Below are 25,018 nucleotides of genomic sequence, written 5' to 3' on the forward strand. Positions count from 1 at the left end.
AATCAGTCATGAGCCAGTGAGTCAGCAGGCATCATGGGTCTTCTACTGCTTCTGCTACAGATCTCTTTAATGTGGTTATATAGCTTTCCCAGTTAAAAAAAAAAAAAGATGGTGAGTCAAACCCACTACAGTGAAATCAGAGGTCATGAGTGTATTCCACAACATCTCTACAAGCTCAGGTTCCTCCTGAGGTCAATCTCCCCACAAGGGCTGAAGTAGGAAGTAAGTCCAAGTTCCTCTTGGGGGCAGAAGAACATCTGCATATCAAGGGTTTCCAAGGCCAGAGCTCTCACCAATATGTGACTAACAGAAACCCAATGGCCAGTTATTTCGTACCACTCCCCTATTTAAGTGCAAAAGCAAATTATGCCCTTGAGGATTTCTTAGGTGTAGAGAAGCCCAAGCTTTACCACTCACAGCCTCATTCATCTCCATCTCCAAATGGGCATTTACAGGCCACAGCAGTTATATGCCCCTTGTGTTGCTATTGTTTATGCAGGTGAGGGATAGGGAGGTGGACGCAGGGCGAAAGGGAGAAGGGAGAGAAGGGAGAATGAGAGAGAGAAAGGAGTAGAAGGGGGAGAGGCAGAGCCAAGAGACTGCCAAAGACGTGGCTGGGTTCTAATGCGGAATCCATCTCTGGGGTGCAAAGGAGCACGTAGAACCATGGACCGGGGTAAAAGTGATTCCTTTTTGTTCCTTCTAATACCTAACACGTGGTCCACACAGCTGTTTCCCTTCAGGATACCCAAATCCAGATGCTCAAGTCCCTGATACAAAATGGCATAGTATTTGCATATAACCTATGCACATCTTTCTGTAGACTCTAAACGGTCTCTAGATTACTCACAATACCTAATGTGATGTAAATAAGTAGCTGTTAAACTGTATTGTTCAGGGAATAATGACAAGGAAAAAATGTCTGGCAATGTTCCATACAGACAAAACCATCCATTTATTTCCACAGAATATTTTTAATCCACGGACACAGAGCGCCAACCATATCCTTCCCAGCATTTACATTTTACACGCATCTTAGCCTGCTCAGAACTCCGTCATGTGCTTCTTTTTGTAAACAGACATAAAACTACTTTTCCATCCAGTGACCTTTCAGAGAGGAACTCTGGCCATCAATTCTCTTATCTAGCAGACTACACCTTTGATATATTACACTAGGTCTTTTAAAGGCCAGCCCCTGGGCAACTCCCCCTCCACAATAATTTCTAAATGACAATGGATAGATATTTGTAAAATTCCCAGATTTCCCCCAATACAGTGAACTGCAAATGTCACAAGGAGACAGTGAGGCCTCACGCTCACTATTCATACTCACTGTTGAACTGGCTGACTTCCCAAGATCCCTTCCTCCCAGCTGAGCACAGAAGGCAGAACTATCCTGACACTGGTGTGCAGGAAGGATGGAAGGTGAGTGAATGTGTACGGAGCCTGCTAAAGGCCAGCCCCTCTCCAGATGTGGAAGCTCAGACTCCGGGGGCCGCCTCCCTTCTTAGTCCCACGTCCACCACGTAGTGGAGCAGAGCTTCGAACCTAGCTCAATGAGACATCCAGATACGTCAAGGTTTGCTTGGCAGTTCACAGGCAGGTCCCAAACATGCCCACACCTCCTTTGTGCGTGTGTGGAGACATCCTTCATCCTTGAGGAGGTGGGGTCCAGGTCACCCGTGCCTGGCTGGGTTTTCTGATTTTTCAGCACTTGCCCATAACCCTCAGAACCTTTTTTCTTTTCATTCCTTGTTCATCTCCAGTTTCCAACTTCCCAGCTCCCCACTATCCCAACTAGAGGATTTGCTGAAGAGGGACGGGGGGATGGGGGCAGGAGGCTGACACGGTACTTTGCAAAATATCTCATCACCAGAAAAAAAAAAAATCAGCCGACCACAAGAGGGGAAGTATCACCCTCCCGCCTCAATGAAAGGGAAGAAAATGTGAAGTCACAACGTCCAAATTCCTACAAATACACATTGTTCCAGGAAACAGGACTGCCAGTAGAATTTTTACATGCCAACCATTTGAATATACAAGGCATCTGTTTCACTTCTGCCTAGTTCAAAGGGAGCCACATTCCTATCTACTACCTTTGGTTGCTTTTGGACAATGGGTGCTGAAGGGGTTTTGTCAAGAAACACAGTCTATGCTGGTCATTTTTCATTTGGCACCAGTTGGTTCCATTTCGGGGAGGCTACTTTTAAACATAAGTAAATATTACAGCACGCATTTATGTCATTTATGCGTACACACGTTCTCTGTTTAATGAAGCTTGTGAGAAGCGACATCATTTGTACAAAATCAAATTGTGTTTTCAGACCTGCTTTATCATATTCCCTATATATATGTAGGGACCTTTAGCTTTTTCTTCCTAGGTAAAGGGAGCCCAGAAATAGTTTTTTAAATATAACAATCAACCTCTTTCTTTCTTTGAATTCCTAAGCCAGGCACTTAATACTCCTGTGGCCTGGTCTTGGCATAAAGATCAGAAACTCTGCCCTCGGTTCTCACTCTGCAGGCCACCCCACCCAGCCACTACTGCTCATTACCAGCGCTAACACTTTTCCCACCTAATTCAGCCACCTAAAAGCATCCCTAAGTCAGCAGACATGTCTTACAGCCTCTCAGAGAGCAACTCAGTTGTTTCCTGTAATGTGAGTTTTGTAAGAACAAGTAATTTAGCAAGGTTTTTCATAACTTGTTATTAAGAAGCTCATTAAGTTTTAGAAAAGGTACTAAAGTTACCTCAAGGCATGAAAACGCTGATGTTTGCACCCTGCCAGAATAACATTTCTAAACAAAAACACCCCCTCTAAGCATACTCTCTCCATCCACCTATGCTTGTTAATACTGAGTGTCAACTTGATTGGATCGAAGGATATGAAGTATTGATCCTGGGTGTGTCTGTGAGGGTGTTGACAAAGGAGATTAACATTTGAGTCAGTGGGCTGGGAAAGGCAGACCCACCCTTAATCTGGTGGACACCATCTACTCAGCTGCCAGCATAGCCAGAATAAAAAGCAGGCAGAGGAATGTGAAAAGACTAGACTGGCTTAGCCTCCCAGCCTACATCTTTCTCCCATGCTGGATCCTTCCTGCCCTCGAACATCAGACTTCACATCCTTCGGCGTTGGGACTCGGACGGGCTTTCTTGCTCCTCAGTTTGCAGATGGCCTACTATGGGTCCTTGTGATCATCTGCGTTAATACTCCTTAATAAACTCCTATATATCCATCCTATTAGCTCTGTCCCTCTAGAGAACCCTGACTAATGCACCACCTCACTGCCCCAACTGCCAGGATCACTTGCGGCAAATGTCCTCAAATGCTGGAATACTTTTCAGGAATTCTCTGAGTATCTAGTCAGCAAAGCTGCTACGGGTGGAATTAAAAGGGGAAATCTTTGCTCCCAGCTTCATTTGACCATTTGTACAATTATGTTGCTATCAAGACCATGGTATAACAGGCCATGGGGAATAGTGACCCAGAATCTGCAATCACACATGGTAATAAATGGAAGTTAATACCTAAAAACAGCCCAGATTTCCATAAGGACGAAGAATAGGATGAAGACAGAGCACCGGATCAGGAGATTCTTCTGAAGTCTCACACACACTTCTAGTTAAATATACGTCAGATAACTGATTTCTGTTTTAAAGCTTCCCAGAGATGAGAATTAGGTTTACATTTACAAATGACTGTGGAAACAGTATTTATTAGGTCATATTTACAAATGACTGCAGAAACAACCAGATGCTACTACTACTGTTCCTAATACTTGTCCCTTCCTCTCAATGTTCACCTGCTACCTCCCACTTGGTTCAAAATCATTCATCTATTGCCCCATCTTGCAACTGACTGTGACACTCCTTCTTCTGACCCACCAGGCTGGTGTCAGTGAGGGCGAGTGACACCACCATCCAACTCAACTCCAGCTGCCCTTCCTGGACAGCTCCCTTCCTGCCCTCTCCTGGCAGTTTCCATTTAGGTTTGTCTCTAAATGTTTGCCTCACAGACACGTGTAATCCTGCCCAGATCAACAACAGCTCCTGTTCAGAGTGGGCCCCAGCCACTCAAGTCCAGAAGGGTGTCTCGCCACCCTCAGCGTTTCCACTGGCATGATCCCCATAGGCCCACACTTGCTTTCCCTCCACAAATCCAGTGTGAGTCTTCATAAGAACTTATGAATCAATGAGTTACTCTCTTCTCCTGCAAAAATTACTTCTCCCAGTTTGCAAGTGGGCCTTTACATGCATACATGTGAAGTATGGTTATGTGGAAATGAGGGATTCCACCAGCCACATGGGGAAATCCTACTTGGTAATATGTCCATATACACCCTCTAAACATGGATGAAGGATGCTAGTCCTTGTTGCAGTGTGCATGTGAGCTGGGAGGTCTGTCGTTTGTTCATGCAGATCATGACACTGAGAAGGCCTCTGGTGGGGTGTGACTTTTGAACTGTAAACCATGCTGTTGATTGAGCACTGGCTTCCACAGCCTGGATATGCCACCTTTAGTTTGTTCTTCCAAATCCTTACCTGAGAATGAACCCACAGCTTAGTTCTGTGGCATGAAAACAAGTCACTTGCATTGACTGCTCTAGTCTCAAGATGGCTCTCACCCTCTGCCAAGGACAAGGGGTCTGAGTGGTACTTCCTGCTGGCCTGGAGCTCCCTGGGGGCAGCAGCCTTCTCTGCCCTGGTACTGTGCGCATCGTGCCAGAAAAACTCAAGTCCTTGCTGAATGAATATAGATCTGATAACTATTCACTGTGACTAGTGGAGAATTAAACCCAAAGTGTCACATCCTATGTGGTAGGCTTTATGAAGCACAGGATTAAAATGCTAAAGCAAGTCGCTAACCATATACATGCCAACATATGGATGTATAAATTTCAATCTCTCATGCAAAAGGGCCACTGGCCAGCATGTGACCTGGAGGTCATGAGATCATTTGGTGTGGAATTTAGTCATCCACCTAGGAAACAAGATCAGTTATACCCAAGGAACTGGTTCTGTGTGTTATAAGAGGTGAACCCATGCTGGAACTGGTTCTGTGTGTTATAAGATGTGAACCCATGCTGGAACTGGTTCTGTGTGTTATAAGATGTGAACCCATGCTGGAACTGGTTCTGTGTGTTATAAGATGTGAACCCATGCTGGAACTGGTTCTGTGTGTTATGTGAACCCATGCTGGAACTGGTTCTGTGCGTTATAAGACGTGAACCCATGCTGGAACTGGTTCTGTGTGTTATAAGATGTGAACCCATGCTGGAACTGGTTCTGTGTGTTATAAGACGTGAACCCATGCTGGAACTGGTTCTGTGTGTTATGTGAGCCCATGCTGGAACTGGTTCTGTGTGTTATAAGATGTGAACCCATGCTGGAACTGGTTCTGTGTGTTATAAGATGTGAACCCATGCTGGAACTGGTTCTGTGTGTTATAAGATGTGAACCCATGCTGGAACTGGTTCTGTGTGTTATAAGACGTGAACCCATGCTGGAACTGGTTCTGTGTGTTATGTGAGCCCATGCTGGAACTGGTTCTGTGTGTTATAAGAGGTGAACCCATGCTGGAACTGGTTCTGTGTGTTATAAGATGTGAACCCATGCTGGAACTGGTTCTGTGTGTTATAAGATGTGAACCCATGCTGGAACTGGTTCTGTGTGTTATAAGATGTGAACCCATGCTGGAACTGGTTCTGTGTGTTATGTGAACCCATGCTGGAACTGGTTCTGTGCGTTATAAGACGTGAACCCATGCTGGAACTGGTTCTGTGTGTTATAAGATGTGAACCCATGCTGGAACTGGTTCTGTGTGTTATAAGACGTGAACCCATGCTGGAACTGGTTCTGTGTGTTATGTGAGCCCATGCTGGAACTGGTTCTGTGTGTTATAAGAGGTGAACCCATGCTGGAACTGGTTCTGTGTGTTATAAGATGTGAACCCATGCTGGAACTGGTTCTGTGTGTTATAAGACGTGAACCCATGCTGGAACTGGTTCTGTGTGTTATGTGAGCCCATGCTTGAACTGGTTCTGTGTGTTATAAGAGGTGAACCCATGCTGGAACTGGTTCTGTGTGTTATAAGATGTGAACCCATGCTGGAACTGGTTCTGTGTGTTATAAGATGTGAACCCATGCTGGAACTGGTTCTGTGTGTTATAAGATGTGAACCCATGCTGGAACTGGTTCTGTGTGTTATGTGAACCCATGCTGGAACTGGTTCTGTGTGTTATAAGATGTGAACCCATGCTGGAACTGGTTCTGTGTGTTATAAGATGTGAACCCATGCTGGAACTGGTTCTGTGTGTTATAAGAGGTGAACCCATGCTGGAACTGGTTCTGTGTGTTATAAGATGTGAACCCATGCTGGAACTGGTTCTGTGTGTTATAAGAGGTGAACCCATGCTGGAACTGGTTCTGTGTGTTATAAGAGGTGAACCCATGCTGGAACTGGTTCTGTGTGTTATAAGATGTGAACCCATGCTGGAACTGGTTCTGTGTGTTATAAGATGTGAACCCATGCTGGAACTGGTTCTGTGTGTTATAAGAGGTGAACCCATGCTGGAACTGGTTCTGTGTGTTATAAGAGGTGAACCCATGCTGGAACTGGTTCTGTGTGTTATAAGAGGTGAACCCATGCTGGAACTGGTTCTGTGTGTTATGTGAACCCATGCTGGAACTGGTTCTGTGTGTTATAAGATGTGAACCCATGCTGGAACTGGTTCTGTGTGTTATGTGAACCCATGCTGGAACTGGTTCTGTGTGTTATAGGACGGGAACCCAAGCTGGAACTGGTTCTGTGTGTTATAAACGTGAACCCATGCTGGAACTGGTTCTGTGTGTTATAAGATGTGAACCCATGCTGGAACTGGTTCTGTGTGTTATGTGAACCCATGCTGGAACTGGTTCTGTGTGTTATAAGACGTGAACCCATGCTGGAACTGGTTCTGTGTGTTATAAGACGTGAACCCATGCTGGAACTGGTTCTGTGTGTTATAAGACGTGAACCCATGCTGGAATTGGTTCTGTGTGTTATAAGACGTGAACCCATGCTGGAACTGGTTCTGTGTGTTATAAGACGTGAACCCATGCTGGAACTGGTTCTGTGTGTTATGTGAGCCCATGCTGGAACTGGTTCTGTGTGTTATAACATGTGAACCCATGCTGGAACTGGTTCTGTGTGTTATAAGATGTGAACCCATGCTGGAACTGGTTCTGTGTGTTATAAGATGTGAACCCATGCTGGAACTGGTTCTGTGTGTTATAAGAGGTGAACCCATGCTGGAACTGGTTCTGTGTGTTATAAGATGTGAACCCATGCTGGAACTGGTTCTGTGTGTTATAAGAGGTGAACCCATGCTGGAACTGGTTCTGTGTGTTATAAGATGTGAACCCATGCTGGAACTGGTTCTGTGTGTTATAAGATGTGAACCCATGCTGGAACTGGTTCTGTGTGTTATAAGAGGTGAACCCATGCTGGAACTGGTTCTGTGTGTTATAAGAGGTGAACCCATGCTGGAACTGGTTCTGTGTGTTATAAGATATGAACCCATGCTGGAACTGGTTCTGTGTGTTATAAGAGGTGAACCCATGCTGGAACTGGTTCTGTGTGTTATAAGAGGTGAACCCATGCTGGAACTGGTTCTGTGTGTTATAAGATGTGAACCCATGCTGGAACTGGTTCTGTGTGTTATAAGACGTGAACCCATGCTGGAACTGGTTCTGTGTGTTATGTGAGCCCATGCTGGAACTGGTTCTGTGTGTTATAAGATGTGAACCCATGCTGGAACTGGTTCTGTGTGTTATAAGATGTGAACCCATGCTGGAACTGGTTCTGTGTGTTATAAGATGTGAACCCATGCTGGAACTGGTTCTGTGTGTTATAAGATGTGAACCCATGCTGGAACTGGTTCTGTGTGTTATGTGAACCCATGCTGGAACTGGTTCTGTGTGTTATAAGATGTGAACCCATGCTGGAACTGGTTCTGTGTGTTATAAGATGTGAACCCATGCTGGAACTGGTTCTGTGTGTTATAAGAGGTGAACCCATGCTGGAACTGGTTCTGTGTGTTATAAGATGTGAACCCATGCTGGAACTGGTTCTGTGTGTTATAAGAGGTGAACCCATGCTGGAACTGGTTCTGTGTGTTATAAGAGGTGAACCCATGCTGGAACTGGTTCTGTGTGTTATAAGATGTGAACCCATGCTGGAACTGGTTCTGTGTGTTATAAGATGTGAACCCATGCTGGAACTGGTTCTGTGTGTTATAAGAGGTGAACCCATGCTGGAACTGGTTCTGTGTGTTATAAGAGGTGAACCCATGCTGGAACTGGTTCTGTGTGTTATAAGAGGTGAACCCATGCTGGAACTGGTTCTGTGTGTTATGTGAACCCATGCTGGAACTGGTTCTGTGTGTTATAAGATGTGAACCCATGCTGGAACTGGTTCTGTGTGTTATGTGAACCCATGCTGGAACTGGTTCTGTGTGTTATAGGACGGGAACCCAAGCTGGAACTGGTTCTGTGTGTTATAAACGTGAACCCATGCTGGAACTGGTTCTGTGTGTTATAAGATGTGAACCCATGCTGGAACTGGTTCTGTGTGTTATGTGAACCCATGCTGGAACTGGTTCTGTGTGTTATAAGACGTGAACCCATGCTGGAACTGGTTCTGTGTGTTATAAGACGTGAACCCATGCTGGAACTGGTTCTGTGTGTTATAAGACGTGAACCCATGCTGGAATTGGTTCTGTGTGTTATAAGACGTGAACCCATGCTGGAACTGGTTCTGTGTGTTATAAGATGTGAACCCATGCTGGAACTGGTTCTGTGTGTTATGTGAGCCCATGCTGGAACTGGTTCTGTGTGTTATAAGATGTGAACCCATGCTGGAACTGGTTCTGTGTGTTATAAGATGTGAACCCATGCTGGAACTGGTTCTGTGTGTTATAAGATGTGAACCCATGCTGGAACTGGTTCTGTGTGTTATAAGAGGTGAACCCATGCTGGAACTGGTTCTGTGTGTTATAAGATGTGAACCCATGCTGGAACTGGTTCTGTGTGTTATAAGAGGTGAACCCATGCTGGAACTGGTTCTGTGTGTTATAAGATGTGAACCCATGCTGGAACTGGTTCTGTGTGTTATAAGATGTGAACCCATGCTGGAACTGGTTCTGTGTGTTATAAGAGGTGAACCCATGCTGGAACTGGTTCTGTGTGTTATAAGAGGTGAACCCATGCTGGAACTGGTTCTGTGTGTTATAAGATATGAACCCATGCTGGAACTGGTTCTGTGTGTTATAAGAGGTGAACCCATGCTGGAACTGGTTCTGTGTGTTATAAGAGGTGAACCCATGCTGGAACTGGTTCTGTGTGTTATAAGATGTGAACCCATGCTGGAACTGGTTCTGTGTGTTATAAGACGTGAACCCATGCTGGAACTGGTTCTGTGTGTTATGTGAGCCCATGCTGGAACTGGTTCTGTGTGTTATAAGAGGTGAACCCATGCTGGAACTGGTTCTGTGTGTTATAAGATGTGAACCCATGCTGGAACTGGTTCTGTGTGTTATAAGATGTGAACCCATGCTGGAACTGGTTCTGTGTGTTATAAGATGTGAACCCATGCTGGAACTGGTTCTGTGTGTTATGTGAACCCATGCTGGAACTGGTTCTGTGTGTTATAAGATGTGAACCCATGCTGGAACTGGTTCTGTGTGTTATAAGATGTGAACCCATGCTGGAACTGGTTCTGTGTGTTATAAGAGGTGAACCCATGCTGGAACTGGTTCTGTGTGTTATAAGATGTGAACCCATGCTGGAACTGGTTCTGTGTGTTATAAGAGGTGAACCCATGCTGGAACTGGTTCTGTGTGTTATAAGAGGTGAACCCATGCTGGAACTGGTTCTGTGTGTTATAAGATGTGAACCCATGCTGGAACTGGTTCTGTGTGTTATAAGATGTGAACCCATGCTGGAACTGGTTCTGTGTGTTATAAGAGGTGAACCCATGCTGGAACTGGTTCTGTGTGTTATAAGAGGTGAACCCATGCTGGAACTGGTTCTGTGTGTTATAAGAGGTGAACCCATGCTGGAACTGGTTCTGTGTGTTATGTGAACCCATGCTGGAACTGGTTCTGTGTGTTATAAGATGTGAACCCATGCTGGAACTGGTTCTGTGTGTTATGTGAACCCATGCTGGAACTGGTTCTGTGTGTTATAGGACGGGAACCCAAGCTGGAACTGGTTCTGTGTGTTATAAACGTGAACCCATGCTGGAACTGGTTCTGTGTGTTATAAGATGTGAACCCATGCTGGAACTGGTTCTGTGTGTTATGTGAACCCATGCTGGAACTGGTTCTGTGTGTTATAAGACGTGAACCCATGCTGGAACTGGTTCTGTGTGTTATAAGACGTGAACCCATGCTGGAACTGGTTCTGTGTGTTATAAGACGTGAACCCATGCTGGAATTGGTTCTGTGTGTTATAAGACGTGAACCCATGCTGGAACTGGTTCTGTGTGTTATAAGACGTGAACCCATGCTGGAACTGGTTCTGTGTGTTATAAGATGTGAACCCATGCTGGAACTGGTTCTGTGTGTTATAAGATGTGAACCCATGCTGGAACTGGTTCTGTGTGTTATAAGAGGTGAACCCATGCTGGAACTGGTTCTGTGTGTTATAAGATGTGAACCCATGCTGGAACTGGTTCTGTGTGTTATAAGATGTGAACCCATGCTGGAACTGGTTCTGTGTGTTATAAGATGTGAACCCATGCTGGAACTGGTTCTGTGTGTTATGTGAACCCATGCTGGAACTGGTTCTGTGCGTTATAAGACGTGAACCCATGCTGGAACTGGTTCTGTGTGTTATAAGATGTGAACCCATGCTGGAACTGGTTCTGTGTGTTATAAGACGTGAACCCATGCTGGAACTGGTTCTGTGTGTTATGTGAGCCCATGCTGGAACTGGTTCTGTGTGTTATAAGATGTGAACCCATGCTGGAACTGGTTCTGTGTGTTATAAGATGTGAACCCATGCTGGAACTGGTTCTGTGTGTTATAAGATGTGAACCCATGCTGGAACTGGTTCTGTGTGTTATAAGAGGTGAACCCATGCTGGAACTGGTTCTGTGTGTTATAAGAGGTGAACCCATGCTGGAACTGGTTCTGTGTGTTATAAGATGTGAACCCATGCTGGAACTGGTTCTGTGTGTTATAAGAGGTGAACCCATGCTGGAACTGGTTCTGTGTGTTATAAGATGTGAACCCATGCTGGAACTGGTTCTGTGTGTTATAAGATGTGAACCCATGCTGGAACTGGTTCTGTGTGTTATAAGAGGTGAACCCATGCTGGAACTGGTTCTGTGTGTTATAAGAGGTGAACCCATGCTGGAACTGGTTCTGTGTGTTATAAGATATGAACCCATGCTGGAACTGGTTCTGTGTGTTATAAGAGGTGAACCCATGCTGGAACTGGTTCTGTGTGTTATAAGAGGTGAACCCATGCTGGAACTGGTTCTGTGTGTTATAAGATGTGAACCCATGCTGGAACTGGTTCTGTGTGTTATAAGACGTGAACCCATGCTGGAACTGGTTCTGTGTGTTATGTGAGCCCATGCTGGAACTGGTTCTGTGTGTTATAAGAGGTGAACCCATGCTGGAACTGGTTCTGTGTGTTATAAGATGTGAACCCATGCTGGAACTGGTTCTGTGTGTTATAAGATGTGAACCCATGCTGGAACTGGTTCTGTGTGTTATAAGATGTGAACCCATGCTGGAACTGGTTCTGTGTGTTATGTGAACCCATGCTGGAACTGGTTCTGTGTGTTATAAGATGTGAACCCATGCTGGAACTGGTTCTGTGTGTTATAAGATGTGAACCCATGCTGGAACTGGTTCTGTGTGTTATAAGAGGTGAACCCATGCTGGAACTGGTTCTGTGTGTTATAAGATGTGAACCCATGCTGGAACTGGTTCTGTGTGTTATAAGAGGTGAACCCATGCTGGAACTGGTTCTGTGTGTTATAAGAGGTGAACCCATGCTGGAACTGGTTCTGTGTGTTATAAGATGTGAACCCATGCTGGAACTGGTTCTGTGTGTTATAAGAGGTGAACCCATGCTGGAACTGGTTCTGTGTGTTATAAGATGTGAACCCATGCTGGAACTGGTTCTGTGTGTTATAAGAGGTGAACCCATGCTGGAACTGGTTCTGTGTGTTATGTGAACCCATGCTGGAACTGGTTCTGTGCGTTATAAGACGTGAACCCATGCTGGAACTGGTTCTGTGTGTTATAAGATGTGAACCCATGCTGGAACTGGTTCTGTGTGTTATAAGACGTGAACCCATGCTGGAACTGGTTCTGTGTGTTATGTGAGCCCATGCTGGAACTGGTTCTGTGTGTTATAAGATGTGAACCCATGCTGGAACTGGTTCTGTGTGTTATAAGATGTGAACCCATGCTGGAACTGGTTCTGTGTGTTATAAGATGTGAACCCATGCTGGAACTGGTTCTGTGTGTTATAAGAGGTGAACCCATGCTGGAACTGGTTCTGTGTGTTATAAGAGGTGAACCCATGCTGGAACTGGTTCTGTGTGTTATAAGATGTGAACCCATGCTGGAACTGGTTCTGTGTGTTATAAGAGGTGAACCCATGCTGGAACTGGTTCTGTGTGTTATAAGATGTGAACCCATGCTGGAACTGGTTCTGTGTGTTATAAGATGTGAACCCATGCTGGAACTGGTTCTGTGTGTTATAAGAGGTGAACCCATGCTGGAACTGGTTCTGTGTGTTATAAGAGGTGAACCCATGCTGGAACTGGTTCTGTGTGTTATAAGATATGAACCCATGCTGGAACTGGTTCTGTGTGTTATAAGAGGTGAACCCATGCTGGAACTGGTTCTGTGTGTTATAAGAGGTGAACCCATGCTGGAACTGGTTCTGTGTGTTATAAGATGTGAACCCATGCTGGAACTGGTTCTGTGTGTTATAAGACGTGAACCCATGCTGGAACTGGTTCTGTGTGTTATGTGAGCCCATGCTGGAACTGGTTCTGTGTGTTATAAGAGGTGAACCCATGCTGGAACTGGTTCTGTGTGTTATAAGATGTGAACCCATGCTGGAACTGGTTCTGTGTGTTATAAGATGTGAACCCATGCTGGAACTGGTTCTGTGTGTTATAAGATGTGAACCCATGCTGGAACTGGTTCTGTGTGTTATGTGAACCCATGCTGGAACTGGTTCTGTGTGTTATAAGATGTGAACCCATGCTGGAACTGGTTCTGTGTGTTATAAGATGTGAACCCATGCTGGAACTGGTTCTGTGTGTTATAAGAGGTGAACCCATGCTGGAACTGGTTCTGTGTGTTATAAGATGTGAACCCATGCTGGAACTGGTTCTGTGTGTTATAAGAGGTGAACCCATGCTGGAACTGGTTCTGTGTGTTATAAGAGGTGAACCCATGCTGGAACTGGTTCTGTGTGTTATAAGATGTGAACCCATGCTGGAACTGGTTCTGTGTGTTATAAGAGGTGAACCCATGCTGGAACTGGTTCTGTGTGTTATAAGAGGTGAACCCATGCTGGAACTGGTTCTGTGTGTTATAAGAGGTGAACCCATGCTGGAACTGGTTCTGTGTGTTATGTGAACCCATGCTGGAACTGGTTCTGTGTGTTATGTGAACCCATGCTGGAACTGGTTCTGTGTGTTATAGGACGGGAACCCAAGCTGGAACTGGTTCTGTGTGTTATAAACGTGAACCCATGCTGGAACTGGTTCTGTGTGTTATAAGATGTGAACCCATGCTGGAACTGGTTCTGTGTGTTATGTGAACCCATGCTGGAACTGGTTCTGTGTGTTATAAGACGTGAACCCATGCTGGAACTGGTTCTGTGTGTTATAAGACGTGAACCCATGCTGGAACTGGTTCTGTGTGTTATAAGACGTGAACCCATGCTGGAATTGGTTCTGTGTGTTATAAGACGTGAACCCATGCTGGAACTGGTTCTGTGTGTTATGTGAACCCATGCTGGAACTGGTTCTGTGTGTTATAAGATGTGAACCCATGCTGGAACTGGTTCTGTGTGTTATAAGAGGTGAACCCATGCTGGAACTGGTTCTGTGTGTTATAAGACATGAACCCATGCTGGAACTGGTTCTGTGTGTTATAAGACGTGAACCCATGCTGGAACTGGTTCTGTGTGTTATAAGATGTGAACCCATGCTGGAACTGGTTCTGTGTGTTATGTGAACCCATGCTGGAACTGGTTCTGTGTGTTATAAGACGTGAACCCATGCTGGAACCGAGGTCTGATAACAATCTAAACAGCGAATCTGTGATGGTCTAACTGGGTTAGTCACCAGAAGTAAACCTTAACCCAGGTTTTGATACTCTTAAAAGTCTTAGAAAAGACTTGAAGGCATAAAAAAGTTTTTACTTGCTAAAATGTATTCCCTTCTCTAATATTTAAAAACAAACAAATAACACATATCACAGGTTTTTGTTTAAGGACATTATGATCTTGTAGTAGTTGTCAAACATCTTTCCGAACTAATTTGACAAGTCAGTCATCTCAATGCCCGTACCACCTGTCTCACAAGGAGAGTAACTCACATACTCTCTCTGGAGGGTCTCCGTCTCACTGGCTCAGAAGGAGCAGGCGAAGGGCAGGTGCCACTTGCATGGGGCTCATCACCAACGGCCCCTCTGGCAAACAGGGCCACACAACAGCCATTCCCATTCCCAAGTGACCCCAAGGCCCAGTATCCAAAATTCCAGGGGCTCCCTGCAGTCCAGCGAAACTGCTTCCACAGGAAGCAGCCCTTGAGGATGCCTCCAATCCAGAGCAGGGCCAGGCTGGCTGTGCCAGCATAGCACTGAATGTGATCATTGGAGTTGTAGCTGCAGACGGAGATAAGGTAGCTTCCAGAGCATCTCAGACATTCTGAGCTTCTGTGAATGTCACAGGGGTCCGTACTAACTGGGAGCAGCAGGTCTTGCACACACTACCTCCTTCAGCAATTACACAGGTTCTCAACTATATTCATAATGGTTCATGGCCTAAATCTCGCAAACTCTGATAGGTGAACCTGAAGCCGCATCAACACCAAGTTCTGCTCTGACTCCACCTATGTCTGACCTGGTTCAGGGATAGAGGATGAGGGAAGGGCAGAACCACTCCAGTTTTCACAGTCCTGTGCCCCTTTCATACCAGTCCTCACCATTCCCGATTCTTTATTTTTTATTATTTATTTATTTATTTATTTATTTATTTATTTATTTGAGATGGAGTCTCGCTCTGTCGCCCAGGCTGGAGTGCAGTGGCACAATCTCGGTTCACTGCAACCTCCACCTCCCAGGTTCAAGCAATTCCCCTGTCTCAGCCTCCCGAGTAGCTGGGATTACAGGCATGCCACCACACCTGGCTAATTTTTGTATTTTTAGTAGAGACAGGGTTTCACCATATTGGTCAGGCGGGTCTTGAACTCCTAACCCCAGGTGATCCACCCACCTTGGCCTCCCAAAGTGCTAGGATTACAGGCGTGAGCCACTGTGCCCAGCCCACTGCCCGATTCTTGATAATTTCTGATCCTATACCCAACAGAACCTAGACTCTGTTTTTATTTTACCTGTCCCTTTGGCTCCATCCATTTCCATCAATACCTTTAGACTCATTTGTCTGCATAGCCATTTTCAAAACAGACTGCTCTAGACCAGGTGCTATGGCTCACACCTGTAATCCCAGCACTTTGGGAGGTCAAGGAGGAAGGCTTGCTTGAGCCCAGGAGTTTGAAACTAGCCTGGCACAAGCTAGTTAGTTTGAGACTAACACAACAAGACCTCATCTCTAAAAAAAATTTTTTTTAATTAGCCAGGCATGGTGTTGCATGCCTATAGTCCTAGCTACTCTGGAGTTAGAGGTGAGAGTATAGCTTGAGCCCAGGAGTTTGAGGCTGTAGTAAGCTATGACCACACCAATGCATTCCAGCCTGGACAACAGAGCAAGACCCTGTCTCCAAATAAACAAACAAGCCTGCTCCTGGGTTCAGAGGCTCAGTTCACTGACTCTTCACATTGATCTGGACAGATCCAAACTTTCCTTATTATCCTGGTTTACTGCCCCCTTCCCCAAAGCCCTAGTTACAATATACAACTTTCTACTACTATAATAAAGGCAGCAAAACAGAGTTCTGGACCTTCTACTAACTGTATGATACATTTTTACCTCTTTGGACTCAGTTTTCTTGTGTATAAAATATGAAGGGAAAAGAGAAAGGGAAAAAACAATTGCTACATACTTATTGTGGGCCAAGCAGACATTGCATAACTACTCAGTCCTCTTAGCAACACTGAAGGAGGAAAGGTACTGTTACTTCTGTTTTCCACATGAGGAATCTGAAGGTCAGAAAAGCCTGGTGAACTTGCCCAAGGCTGCCTGGTCTAAGTTGGAGTCCGGTCCCACGTCTGCCCCATCCCTCTTTTCCCTGGTCCCTTTCCACTCCAACATGCTCCTGTACTTTGCTTAACAGAACCACGTGTGTCTGGGCTCTGACCGATCCCAAAAGGTTTCCAGTCACTCCAGTGAAGACGGTTTTCACTAGGGGGCCATGGAGCTTCAATCTCGGAGAACAGGCTGACACATTTAGCCAGGCTAAACCGGAACACAGGCTAACCCCGGAAATCTTGCATTATCTGTGACGGTGATGTAAAAACAAACCAAACCCACAAAATCTGCTTCCATCCACTGCTCAAAGTCACAGAGCAGCAGCAGCAAAATCCTTCAGAAGATGGAAGTTCTTCCTTGGCACGCAGGGAGTCACAGTTACGACTGTGAGCTGCCACTACAGACACAAGGACATGGTTCTGCAGACAGGGCCCTGATCAGTCCAGGCTCCAACACTTAGGAAACACTTTTTGGATTCTGTTCCTAACCCAGCTTGTCTGTCCTGTTCTCTAATTTAGGTATTCATTAGAGATCACCAGCACGAGTGTTAACCTCTTCTTTACAACCCTGATTTTTATTTTTCTTAGAGACAAGGTCTCACTCTGTTGCCCAGGCTGGAGTACAGTGGCACAGTCATAGCTCACCGCAGCCTCCAACTCCTGGGTTCAAATGATTCGTCCACTTCAGTCACCTGAGTTGCTGGGACTACAGGCATGAGCCACCACACCCGACTAATTAAAATAAAACAATTTATAGAGATGAGGCCTTGCTATGAGGCCTTGCTATGTTGCCCAGGCTGGTCTCAAAATCCTGGCCTCAAGCAGTCCTCTCACCTCGGCCTCCCAAAGTGCTGGGATTACAGTCATGTGGCCTCTGCACCCAGCCGTACGATCCTGATTTTTAAAAGGAAATTTCAGAAGGTGTAACTTACAAAGAACCTTTGTGCTACTGCCTTAAAAATCAGTAGCTGGGAAACAGCCGGCGTGGACTGTGATGAGAAGTGGCCAAACCAAAAAGTGCGGATTCTTCTCATTTTATTATCCATGGAAACTCTACAGGACGAGGAGGGTGATAAAAACTGTGCGTGTGAGATGGGGGTGCGGAGTGAGGGTGGGAACTGCAAACCCTGCTTACTTGTTTTCAAAGTAGGAACACGGCCACAATATTCTGCTCCGGCCACCAGCCCCGCAGCAGTGCCAGCAGCACAGGCTCTTCACCGGTACCTCATGAAGTGAATCAAGTTCCTCTTTCCCTGCCCTAGATGTCCATAGGATGATGCTAGCTACATCAAAGCATCTGTAATTATTAAGCACCATAATTCCAGAGCTACTTTTAAATGTAAAATTTTAACTTCTTTTTTAAAAAGGCAAAGCAAGCTCAGTATCTATTTCTCAGCCCCACAAATTCTGAAAATCAGAGCTCAATCAATTTCTATAAACAGAGAAAAATCAGGAAGCCTCTATCCTGGGCAGTAAAATTATAGATTTTCATTTTTTGCTGCATATCTGAAGTTTTAAATTGTTCTATAGAGAACACAGGTAATTATTTTAAGAAGGCACAATGCCTTTATGCTAAGCTAAAGTCTTAAAACCATACGTAAGTGCCCCCACAATTTCTCATACAATAGGAATTACTCATTTCTTACAGTTATTGCTAAGTTATACATGTCTTAACACTGCACTTGCCAACAGTTCTTCATAGAGACGGCAGCGCTGCCGTGATACATCAGGTGCTCTGCCAGTAGAGAAGGAATGCCAGAACCTCACAGGAATCCCTTAGGAAAAGGGGGATTCCGCTCATTTCCCCAGCCTATGTGATCAACAGAGGTGAAATATTAATGTACCCTGACCTTCTAAATAGAAATCAAGCAGAAAGTTAACTTTTCTCAGCAGTAGTTCAGTCATTCTATATTTATATTTCAGTATGAATTAGACTGAAGAATCTTTTATATATTTTAAGAGTTTCACATTAATGAATCCAAGAACTTGTCTAAAACAAAACAAAGACTAGCATCCCATAAATAACAAAAAGGCTGGCTCCAGCCAGGGCTGTGTGTGGAAGGGCACGCGCTCCCTCTGCGGCGGTCGGCCCGGGAGGGTGGGGAAGGCCTTCCATCCCTTCCATCTGGAAGCAGTAACTGGGGGGATTCTGGGTTTCACAATGTTCTTCTGCATATCTGCTGAATGCGGGAAACACTGAAGGGTGACTGACTTGGGTAGAGGAAAGCAAGCGACCATAGAGAAAACCAAAGAACAGGTGAGGAGTGGAAGCACCAGTGAGCATGTGGCCTCTTCACCTTCTCCACACCCCGCCTTTCTCACTAGGGAAGGCAGGGAGAGCAGGAGCACTAAGAATCTTCCTGAAAGGATCCTAAGGTTTCCTTACACCATCCCACCTATTAAGCCCTCATCGCCTGCGTTCCAGTTTCATTTTCCTAACATGAGAGCACAGCCTCCAGTCCGCCCAAGTCACACACAACCACAGCACTCAGCAGCCCAGCCAGACGCGCCTCTTGAGGGTTGTTTCTTCATGTCCTGCCCTGAATTCTGCAGCCATGTTCTTCCGTCAAGTTCTTACTCCAGCCCTATTCTATCTGAAATCCCAAAGTCTCTCCCAGCAGCCTGGGGTTGTGTTCTAAGTGTCAGATGCACCACAAGCGCATTCTTTTGGTAACGTTTGTTTGAAAACTCTCATTCCTGCCAGAATCTAACCCCTGGGAGAACAGAGGTTCTGTGCTGTCTTTTTCCTTGTGGAATCCTCCAGGCTGACTACAATGCTTACTACAGGGTAGAAACTCAATGTGATTTCTAGAATGATCTTCCATGTGACTGAAGGTAGACACCCAACCAACACCCTCTCATCTCTCCCTGTGCCTACATTTTGCCCTGTACCTCTGGTTACCACCATTAGTAATTTGTTTGTTTGGCACATTTACATTTATAAAGTGTACTTATAAACAGATATTTGATTGTGATTGTGATCTTGATCGATTTAACATTCAACAGGGCTTAGCTCATCTGGGGAAATGCAGAGAAAACACACGAGGCAGGCTGGGCCCTCCACTCACCGCCACTTCCACCGACTGCATGGAGAGGTCACATGGTGGCTTCAGGGCTTTGGGTCTCGTGGCGTACCAGAAAGTGGTGAGTGCTGCAAAAGCTCCGAAGCCCATAAGCGTGTTGGTCGGAAGAGTACGCACGTACTGTCGGAAGTCAACCAGCTCTGGCATTCGAAAATACCGGAACAACTCGTGGGCCTGCATTGTCCTGTGTTGATAGTTCTCTAAGCTGAATTCTGTTGGAAGAGAAAAATGTCATGTTCATTCCAGGGAAGCAGGACTCCTCTCCAGAACTCCAGAATTCCCAAAGGCCAGCCATCTAATTGGGTAGCTGCTCGGCCAGTCCAGGCATTAAACCCACAATCTAATGGTCCAGGTCTTTTCCTGGCTGTCAAGTGTCATTTTTCTAAAAACACTTTAGGATTTCATTTTCATTCTATTTCTCCATTGTCTTGTCTTGAAAAAAAACCCCATTCTCTTCCTTTCATTAATCATATTAAAAAGATTTTACTCATGAAGAATTCTTCCCATAAAAACTCAAATACGTAGATTTAAGTTTCTATTTTCTTCTTTGCTATTATGTCTCTGCTCTTGTCCGTCCACCTAATCAAAAACACTCGACTCTCATTGTCAAGGCTCATGGGAATGTGAGTGAAGAGGAAGAACAAGCCCAAACCACCTAAGGGCCGTCAGTTTCTATTTCTTCCAACAATCTCAGAACAAGTTCCCAAACTGGTTAAACACACCAATCTAAATTTCACCTTCCTGTACGCCTCACACCACTACGGTGTCCATATAAATGCTGGGAAACCCATAGTTGCCTATTCTGGTAAGATCAGTTTCTTTTACACTCCCCAAGACATTATAGCCAAAAGAAACAACAGATAAATTGGTGTGCATAAACTTTAAACCGACCACCAGATGTCTAAAGAGGGAATACAGCACAGTGTTTGAGAGAAAGTAGAGAATAGTATTTAAGATCCTAGATGCAGCCGGGCGCGGTAGCTCATGCCTGTAATCCCAGCACTTTGGGAGGCTGAGGCGGGCAGATCACTCGAGGTTAAGAGTTCGAGATCAGCCTGGCCAACATGGTGAAACTCCATCTCTTCAAAAAATATAAAAATTAGCTGGGTGTGGTGGTGGGCACCTGTAATCTCAGCTACTCAGAAGGCTGAGGCAGGAGAATCGCTTGAACCCAGGAGACAGAGGGTTGCAGTGAGCTACTGCTCACCAATCTGGGCGACAAAGTGAGACTCCGTCTCAAAAAAGAAAAAAAAAAAAAAGACCCTAAATGCTAGATACTAGAGCCAAATTCTGCCTCCCCAGCCTATGAGCTGTATGATATGGGACAAATGACCTCACCTCCATGTGCCTCAGTTTCCTTATCTGTAAAAGGAGCTGGAAATAGCACCTTATCCCGTAGGGCTTTTCCGACTGCTAAATGACTCAAGTAAAGAGGTAAGAATGATCTCACACACGTTAGAAAGTGCTCAAAAATGTTAGATGTTATGATTATTTCCTCTACCAACGCTCTGTGGTTCATCCTGAGTGCAGAACAAGTAAGGCATGCAGGTAAAAACACTGCCTACAAGGAGTGTTCAGATAAAATTAAGAAGCTTCTGCACGGCAAAAGAAACTAGCATCAGAGCGAACAGGCAACCTACAGAATGGGAGAAAGTTTTTGCAATCTACCCATCTGACAAAGGGCTAATATCCAGAATCTACAAAGAACCCAAACAAATTTACAAGAAAAAAACAACTCCATCAAAAAGTGGGCAAAGGATATGAACAGACACTTCTCAAAAGAAGACATTTATGCAGCTAACACATACATGAAAAAATGCTCATCATCACTGGTCATCAGAGAAATGCACTGTGGTTTTGATGCGCATTTCTTTTTCTTTGTTAAAATACAGAAATTTTCTGCTAAAATTTAAATTTAAATGAAATTAATTTTAAATTTAATAGTCCCTGTTTTCCAGGCCATTAATACTACCAGGACCAACCTAATGTATTTGCTCTGCTCATTCAATATTTGCTACAATGAATCTGTGTAAGTGTACACACACACACACACACACACACACACACACGAAATTTCAAGGTTTACCATGACAGCAAAGAAAGAACAGATAAGCAGAGTTCTTCAGGCCACGATTCTGGAAAGAAGGCACCAGCACTTCCAAAACCACTCACCATCTGTGCCACCAACAGCTGACTGCTAGGTGACACCCCACTGCAGACACAGAAGAGGGCAGTGAGCCTGGGGGTGGGGGGCGGTTAGCAGGGCTCAGCCGCGCTCCCCCAGCCTGCCAAGGTCTCTCAGGGCATAAGTCACATGCCGAGCCCCACGCTGCTGCCCACTGGGCTAAAGGTAACTAGCAGACAAAATCCACACTTGACTTCTCAGGAGAGCAGAGGGCGGAGAATAGGCCAATGGGCAGCCAGCGGCAGAGTCACCCCACTGCTCCACCCATGGGCAGGGACAGGCATCAGTGAGTGTTGCTGCCAGGACCGGTTCTGAAAACAGACACTGTTTTCTTTCTGCTCAGCTTCCCAATAAGAGACAATGGCATATATTTTTTAAACCACTGAAATGAAGCATAGGATGCTGGGGGGTATGTCCAACCAAGGTAAGGCATACCAAGAAAGAAACCGATTGCCCAGAGCATGCCGACAGCAGATTTATTCTAGACGAATACATAGGAATTGAGCTACTCCTGTCACTCTGCATATCTGAGCACCTAGTGTGAGCCAGGCTTTGGCCAGGCGCTGGGAAGACAGTGCTGATGACCTGGTCTAGGCTTTCAATGGGCTAACCTTCTAGCAGGGAAGATAAAAATCAAACAGGCAATGTCTGCAAGGCACTGGGGAAGGCCTTTCTGAGGAAGCGATGTACACCAGGTGGGATAAGCAGACAAATCAAGTCCATGTCCGATTGACACTGAGTGGTCAGATTTCAGAAACAGTATTGCAACCCCACAACCTCAAAGCAGCCTTAGGAATATAATGTGCAAACTTGCTTTGCCCTCAAATCCTTCCACCTCTAGTTGTCTTCATCACCCTGCAGCACTCCAGGTCTGAAGAGGAAGTACTCACCCTTGACACACACTGCCATGCCTTTCTCTCTTCTCTCCCCAGAGCTCCTACAGTAACTCCATAAAACCTAGATTGTGTGAATTTGCAGGTGCTGTTCAACAGAATCACATCCCTGAGTGAGAATATTAAATAATTCCTCTGTAAACAAATACGGTCAGACACAGGTGATTAATTCGTCTATTTTAAGCATCAGCAGTAGCCATGCTATACACTGCATTATACCAAGAAAGTGTATTAAACCTAAGAACACTTTTTTAAAAAAAAACTTGAGAAAATTATATATTTAGTAGCATGTATACAAGAGCATTTCATTAGATACTAATCTACAATACTAAGGGTTGAATCCAGCCAAATTCCTGTATTTAGTGGGTGATAATGACAAACTATAGCAGTTTAATTCATGCCTCTTAGATGGCAGCCAGGTAACAAGCTGCAAGCCAACTTCACTGAACCAACTGATTAATGCTATACACAGGAAAACTATAGTCTATGCATAAAGAACTAAGACAATGGCTCATTTAGATCTGTGTGAAGAACAACTCTTAAACTGACACTGATAGCATTACAAATCTTTTTCCTTCTATTTAACCGCTATTAAGGAAAAGGCACTTGGGGTATTTGCAAATGGAGGCAGACTTACATCCAAGGAAAATCAGGCACAATAAATAGCCTTTCAATGCTGTATGTGAACATAAGCATTAGACTAAGGGGTCTCTAAGAAGGATTAAGACTCATACACTTGCTAACAAATGGTAAAACTCAGATTTTATTCTTATTCTAATAGTGTTCTGGTTTGAATATTTCTTTATTCTTTCAAAATCAAATTTCCACATAAACATCTGAGGAAATTTATAGCCTGGGCATATAAATCATGCTGCAGTTTGCCAAAAATATGATTCAATTGGCTTAAAGGCTTAAGGAGCCAGTATTTCCCAGCCAGGAACACACAAGGCTACCAACAGCCAGCTTCTCCTTCCTCCACAGCCACTCCTGTGCACCCTCCTCCCGACCCTTACAGCAGGTGGGTTTGCTCAGCTGGGTTTTCTGAATTTCCTACAAACCTGAAGTCTAAGACCACAGAAGGACAGGGAAGGTAACAATGGCCAAGGAAATCTGGGCACAAGCCCAGTGTAAAGATCCAGCACAGAAGATTCCTTTAAATAGACCTGGGCAGAGACAGGCACAGCGAGGCAGGGTGATGGAAACTGAACTGCATGACTGTCAGAAAACAGAAAGTCTACCCAAACTTCGGATAGGAGAACTAAAAATGCAATTAGCATTTCCTTAGTGTTTTGGAAAGGCTTTCATATCCAGTGTCTTATCTGAACATCACAAATGCAAACTGATGAGGAAGAAACCAAGGCCAGAGACTTATAAGGCTTCCCCAGGACGTTAGTCAAGAACGGGACACCAAACAGTGTGACTCCAAATCCCACCTATGCTAATAATTCTTAAACTATGCTAAGCCACTGACCCTCTCCCCCGAGAATACACATAATTACCACAAGTCTCCTTTAGCCCAACCCAGGTTAGGAACCATGAGGTCAGGTTTCTAAAGTCCTTCCAGTACTCACGCTCCCAGGTATTATGAGAGCTCTGTACTGAGGTCCATCTGAATGCTCAACATCTTACATAAACGTTAGCATGTATCCCATCACCCCGGCCTCCGAACACGTGGGTGCGAGGCCTACTATACACAAAGGTTCACCTCTTCACCTTTTTATTTGTACCATGAAAATAGTGGCTCAGGGCCAGAGGTGACTCACAAGGACATCATTTTCTCGAGGACACACACACACACACACACACACTACCCCTGCAATTCTGCAAACTTTTACTTACATTAACATTGTATTCTCTTCATGTCATTTAGAAACCAAAAACCGGGTGGTCTGAATGTTTCTCTCCTTCTAAAGTTCCTCAAGCTTTCATTAAGATGAATAATGGCAATCTGATGGAACACTTCACTAGGAATGTAGCCCTCAAACAAACCCACATAAACTGCACCCTTGCCCCGGCAGTGGCAAATTAAGAAAGCCTGACATCTTTCCTTAACGCAGCAACCCAAGCTGGCAAGATGCTGCCATTCCGTGCCCCGCCTCCTCCCCTTGTACAATAGGCTATTTACAGAGGCTGAAAGCACCCGCTTTGTCCTTCACTAGCTGGGCAGAGCTCAGGCTTCAGGGAGGAACAAGAGAGCAGCAGCCGGGCCATTTGCTGTTCTTTCAAAGCCCCACTCCAAACCCGTTGGATGTGTGCTCCTTAACCCTGGCTTGGCAAATTCCCTAAAGTTAGATTTGCTTAAGCCATTCCCTTTTGAACCAAAAGAGCAGTCAGGCTCTCCCTAGAGAGAGGGAGGTACAGCAGCTCAAAAGAGATGCCAGTCTCCCAGCTAGACAGGAAAG

The 25,018-nt window shown here is 45.1% G+C and overlaps 1 protein-coding gene across 16 annotated transcripts in view; it reads right to left on the minus strand.

Annotated features, from left to right (window-relative positions):
- ACSL1 (acyl-CoA synthetase long chain family member 1) overlaps nucleotides 1-25,018 on the minus strand; it is an 80,072-nt gene that overhangs the window by 37,656 nt on the left and 17,398 nt on the right. For 10 of the 16 annotated variants that reach the window (XM_045393109.2, XM_045393108.2, XM_045393116.2 and 7 more), the window contains one exon: nucleotides 19,524-19,750. In XM_045393109.2, coding sequence (XP_045249044.2) covers nucleotides 19,524-19,718 — 195 coding nt within the window. In that variant the 5' untranslated portion in view covers nucleotides 19,719-19,750. Of the gene's footprint in view, nucleotides 1-19,523; nucleotides 19,751-21,624; nucleotides 21,738-24,455; nucleotides 24,728-25,018 lie in introns of those variants that run through there. The other 6 variants (XM_045393111.2, XM_015451084.3, XM_015451087.3 and 3 more) reach the window with 3 other exon arrangements.

The sequence above is a fragment of the Macaca fascicularis genome, chromosome 5, assembly GCF_037993035.2.
Source record: "Macaca fascicularis isolate 582-1 chromosome 5, T2T-MFA8v1.1".
Lineage (NCBI taxonomy): Eukaryota > Metazoa > Chordata > Mammalia > Primates > Cercopithecidae > Macaca > Macaca fascicularis.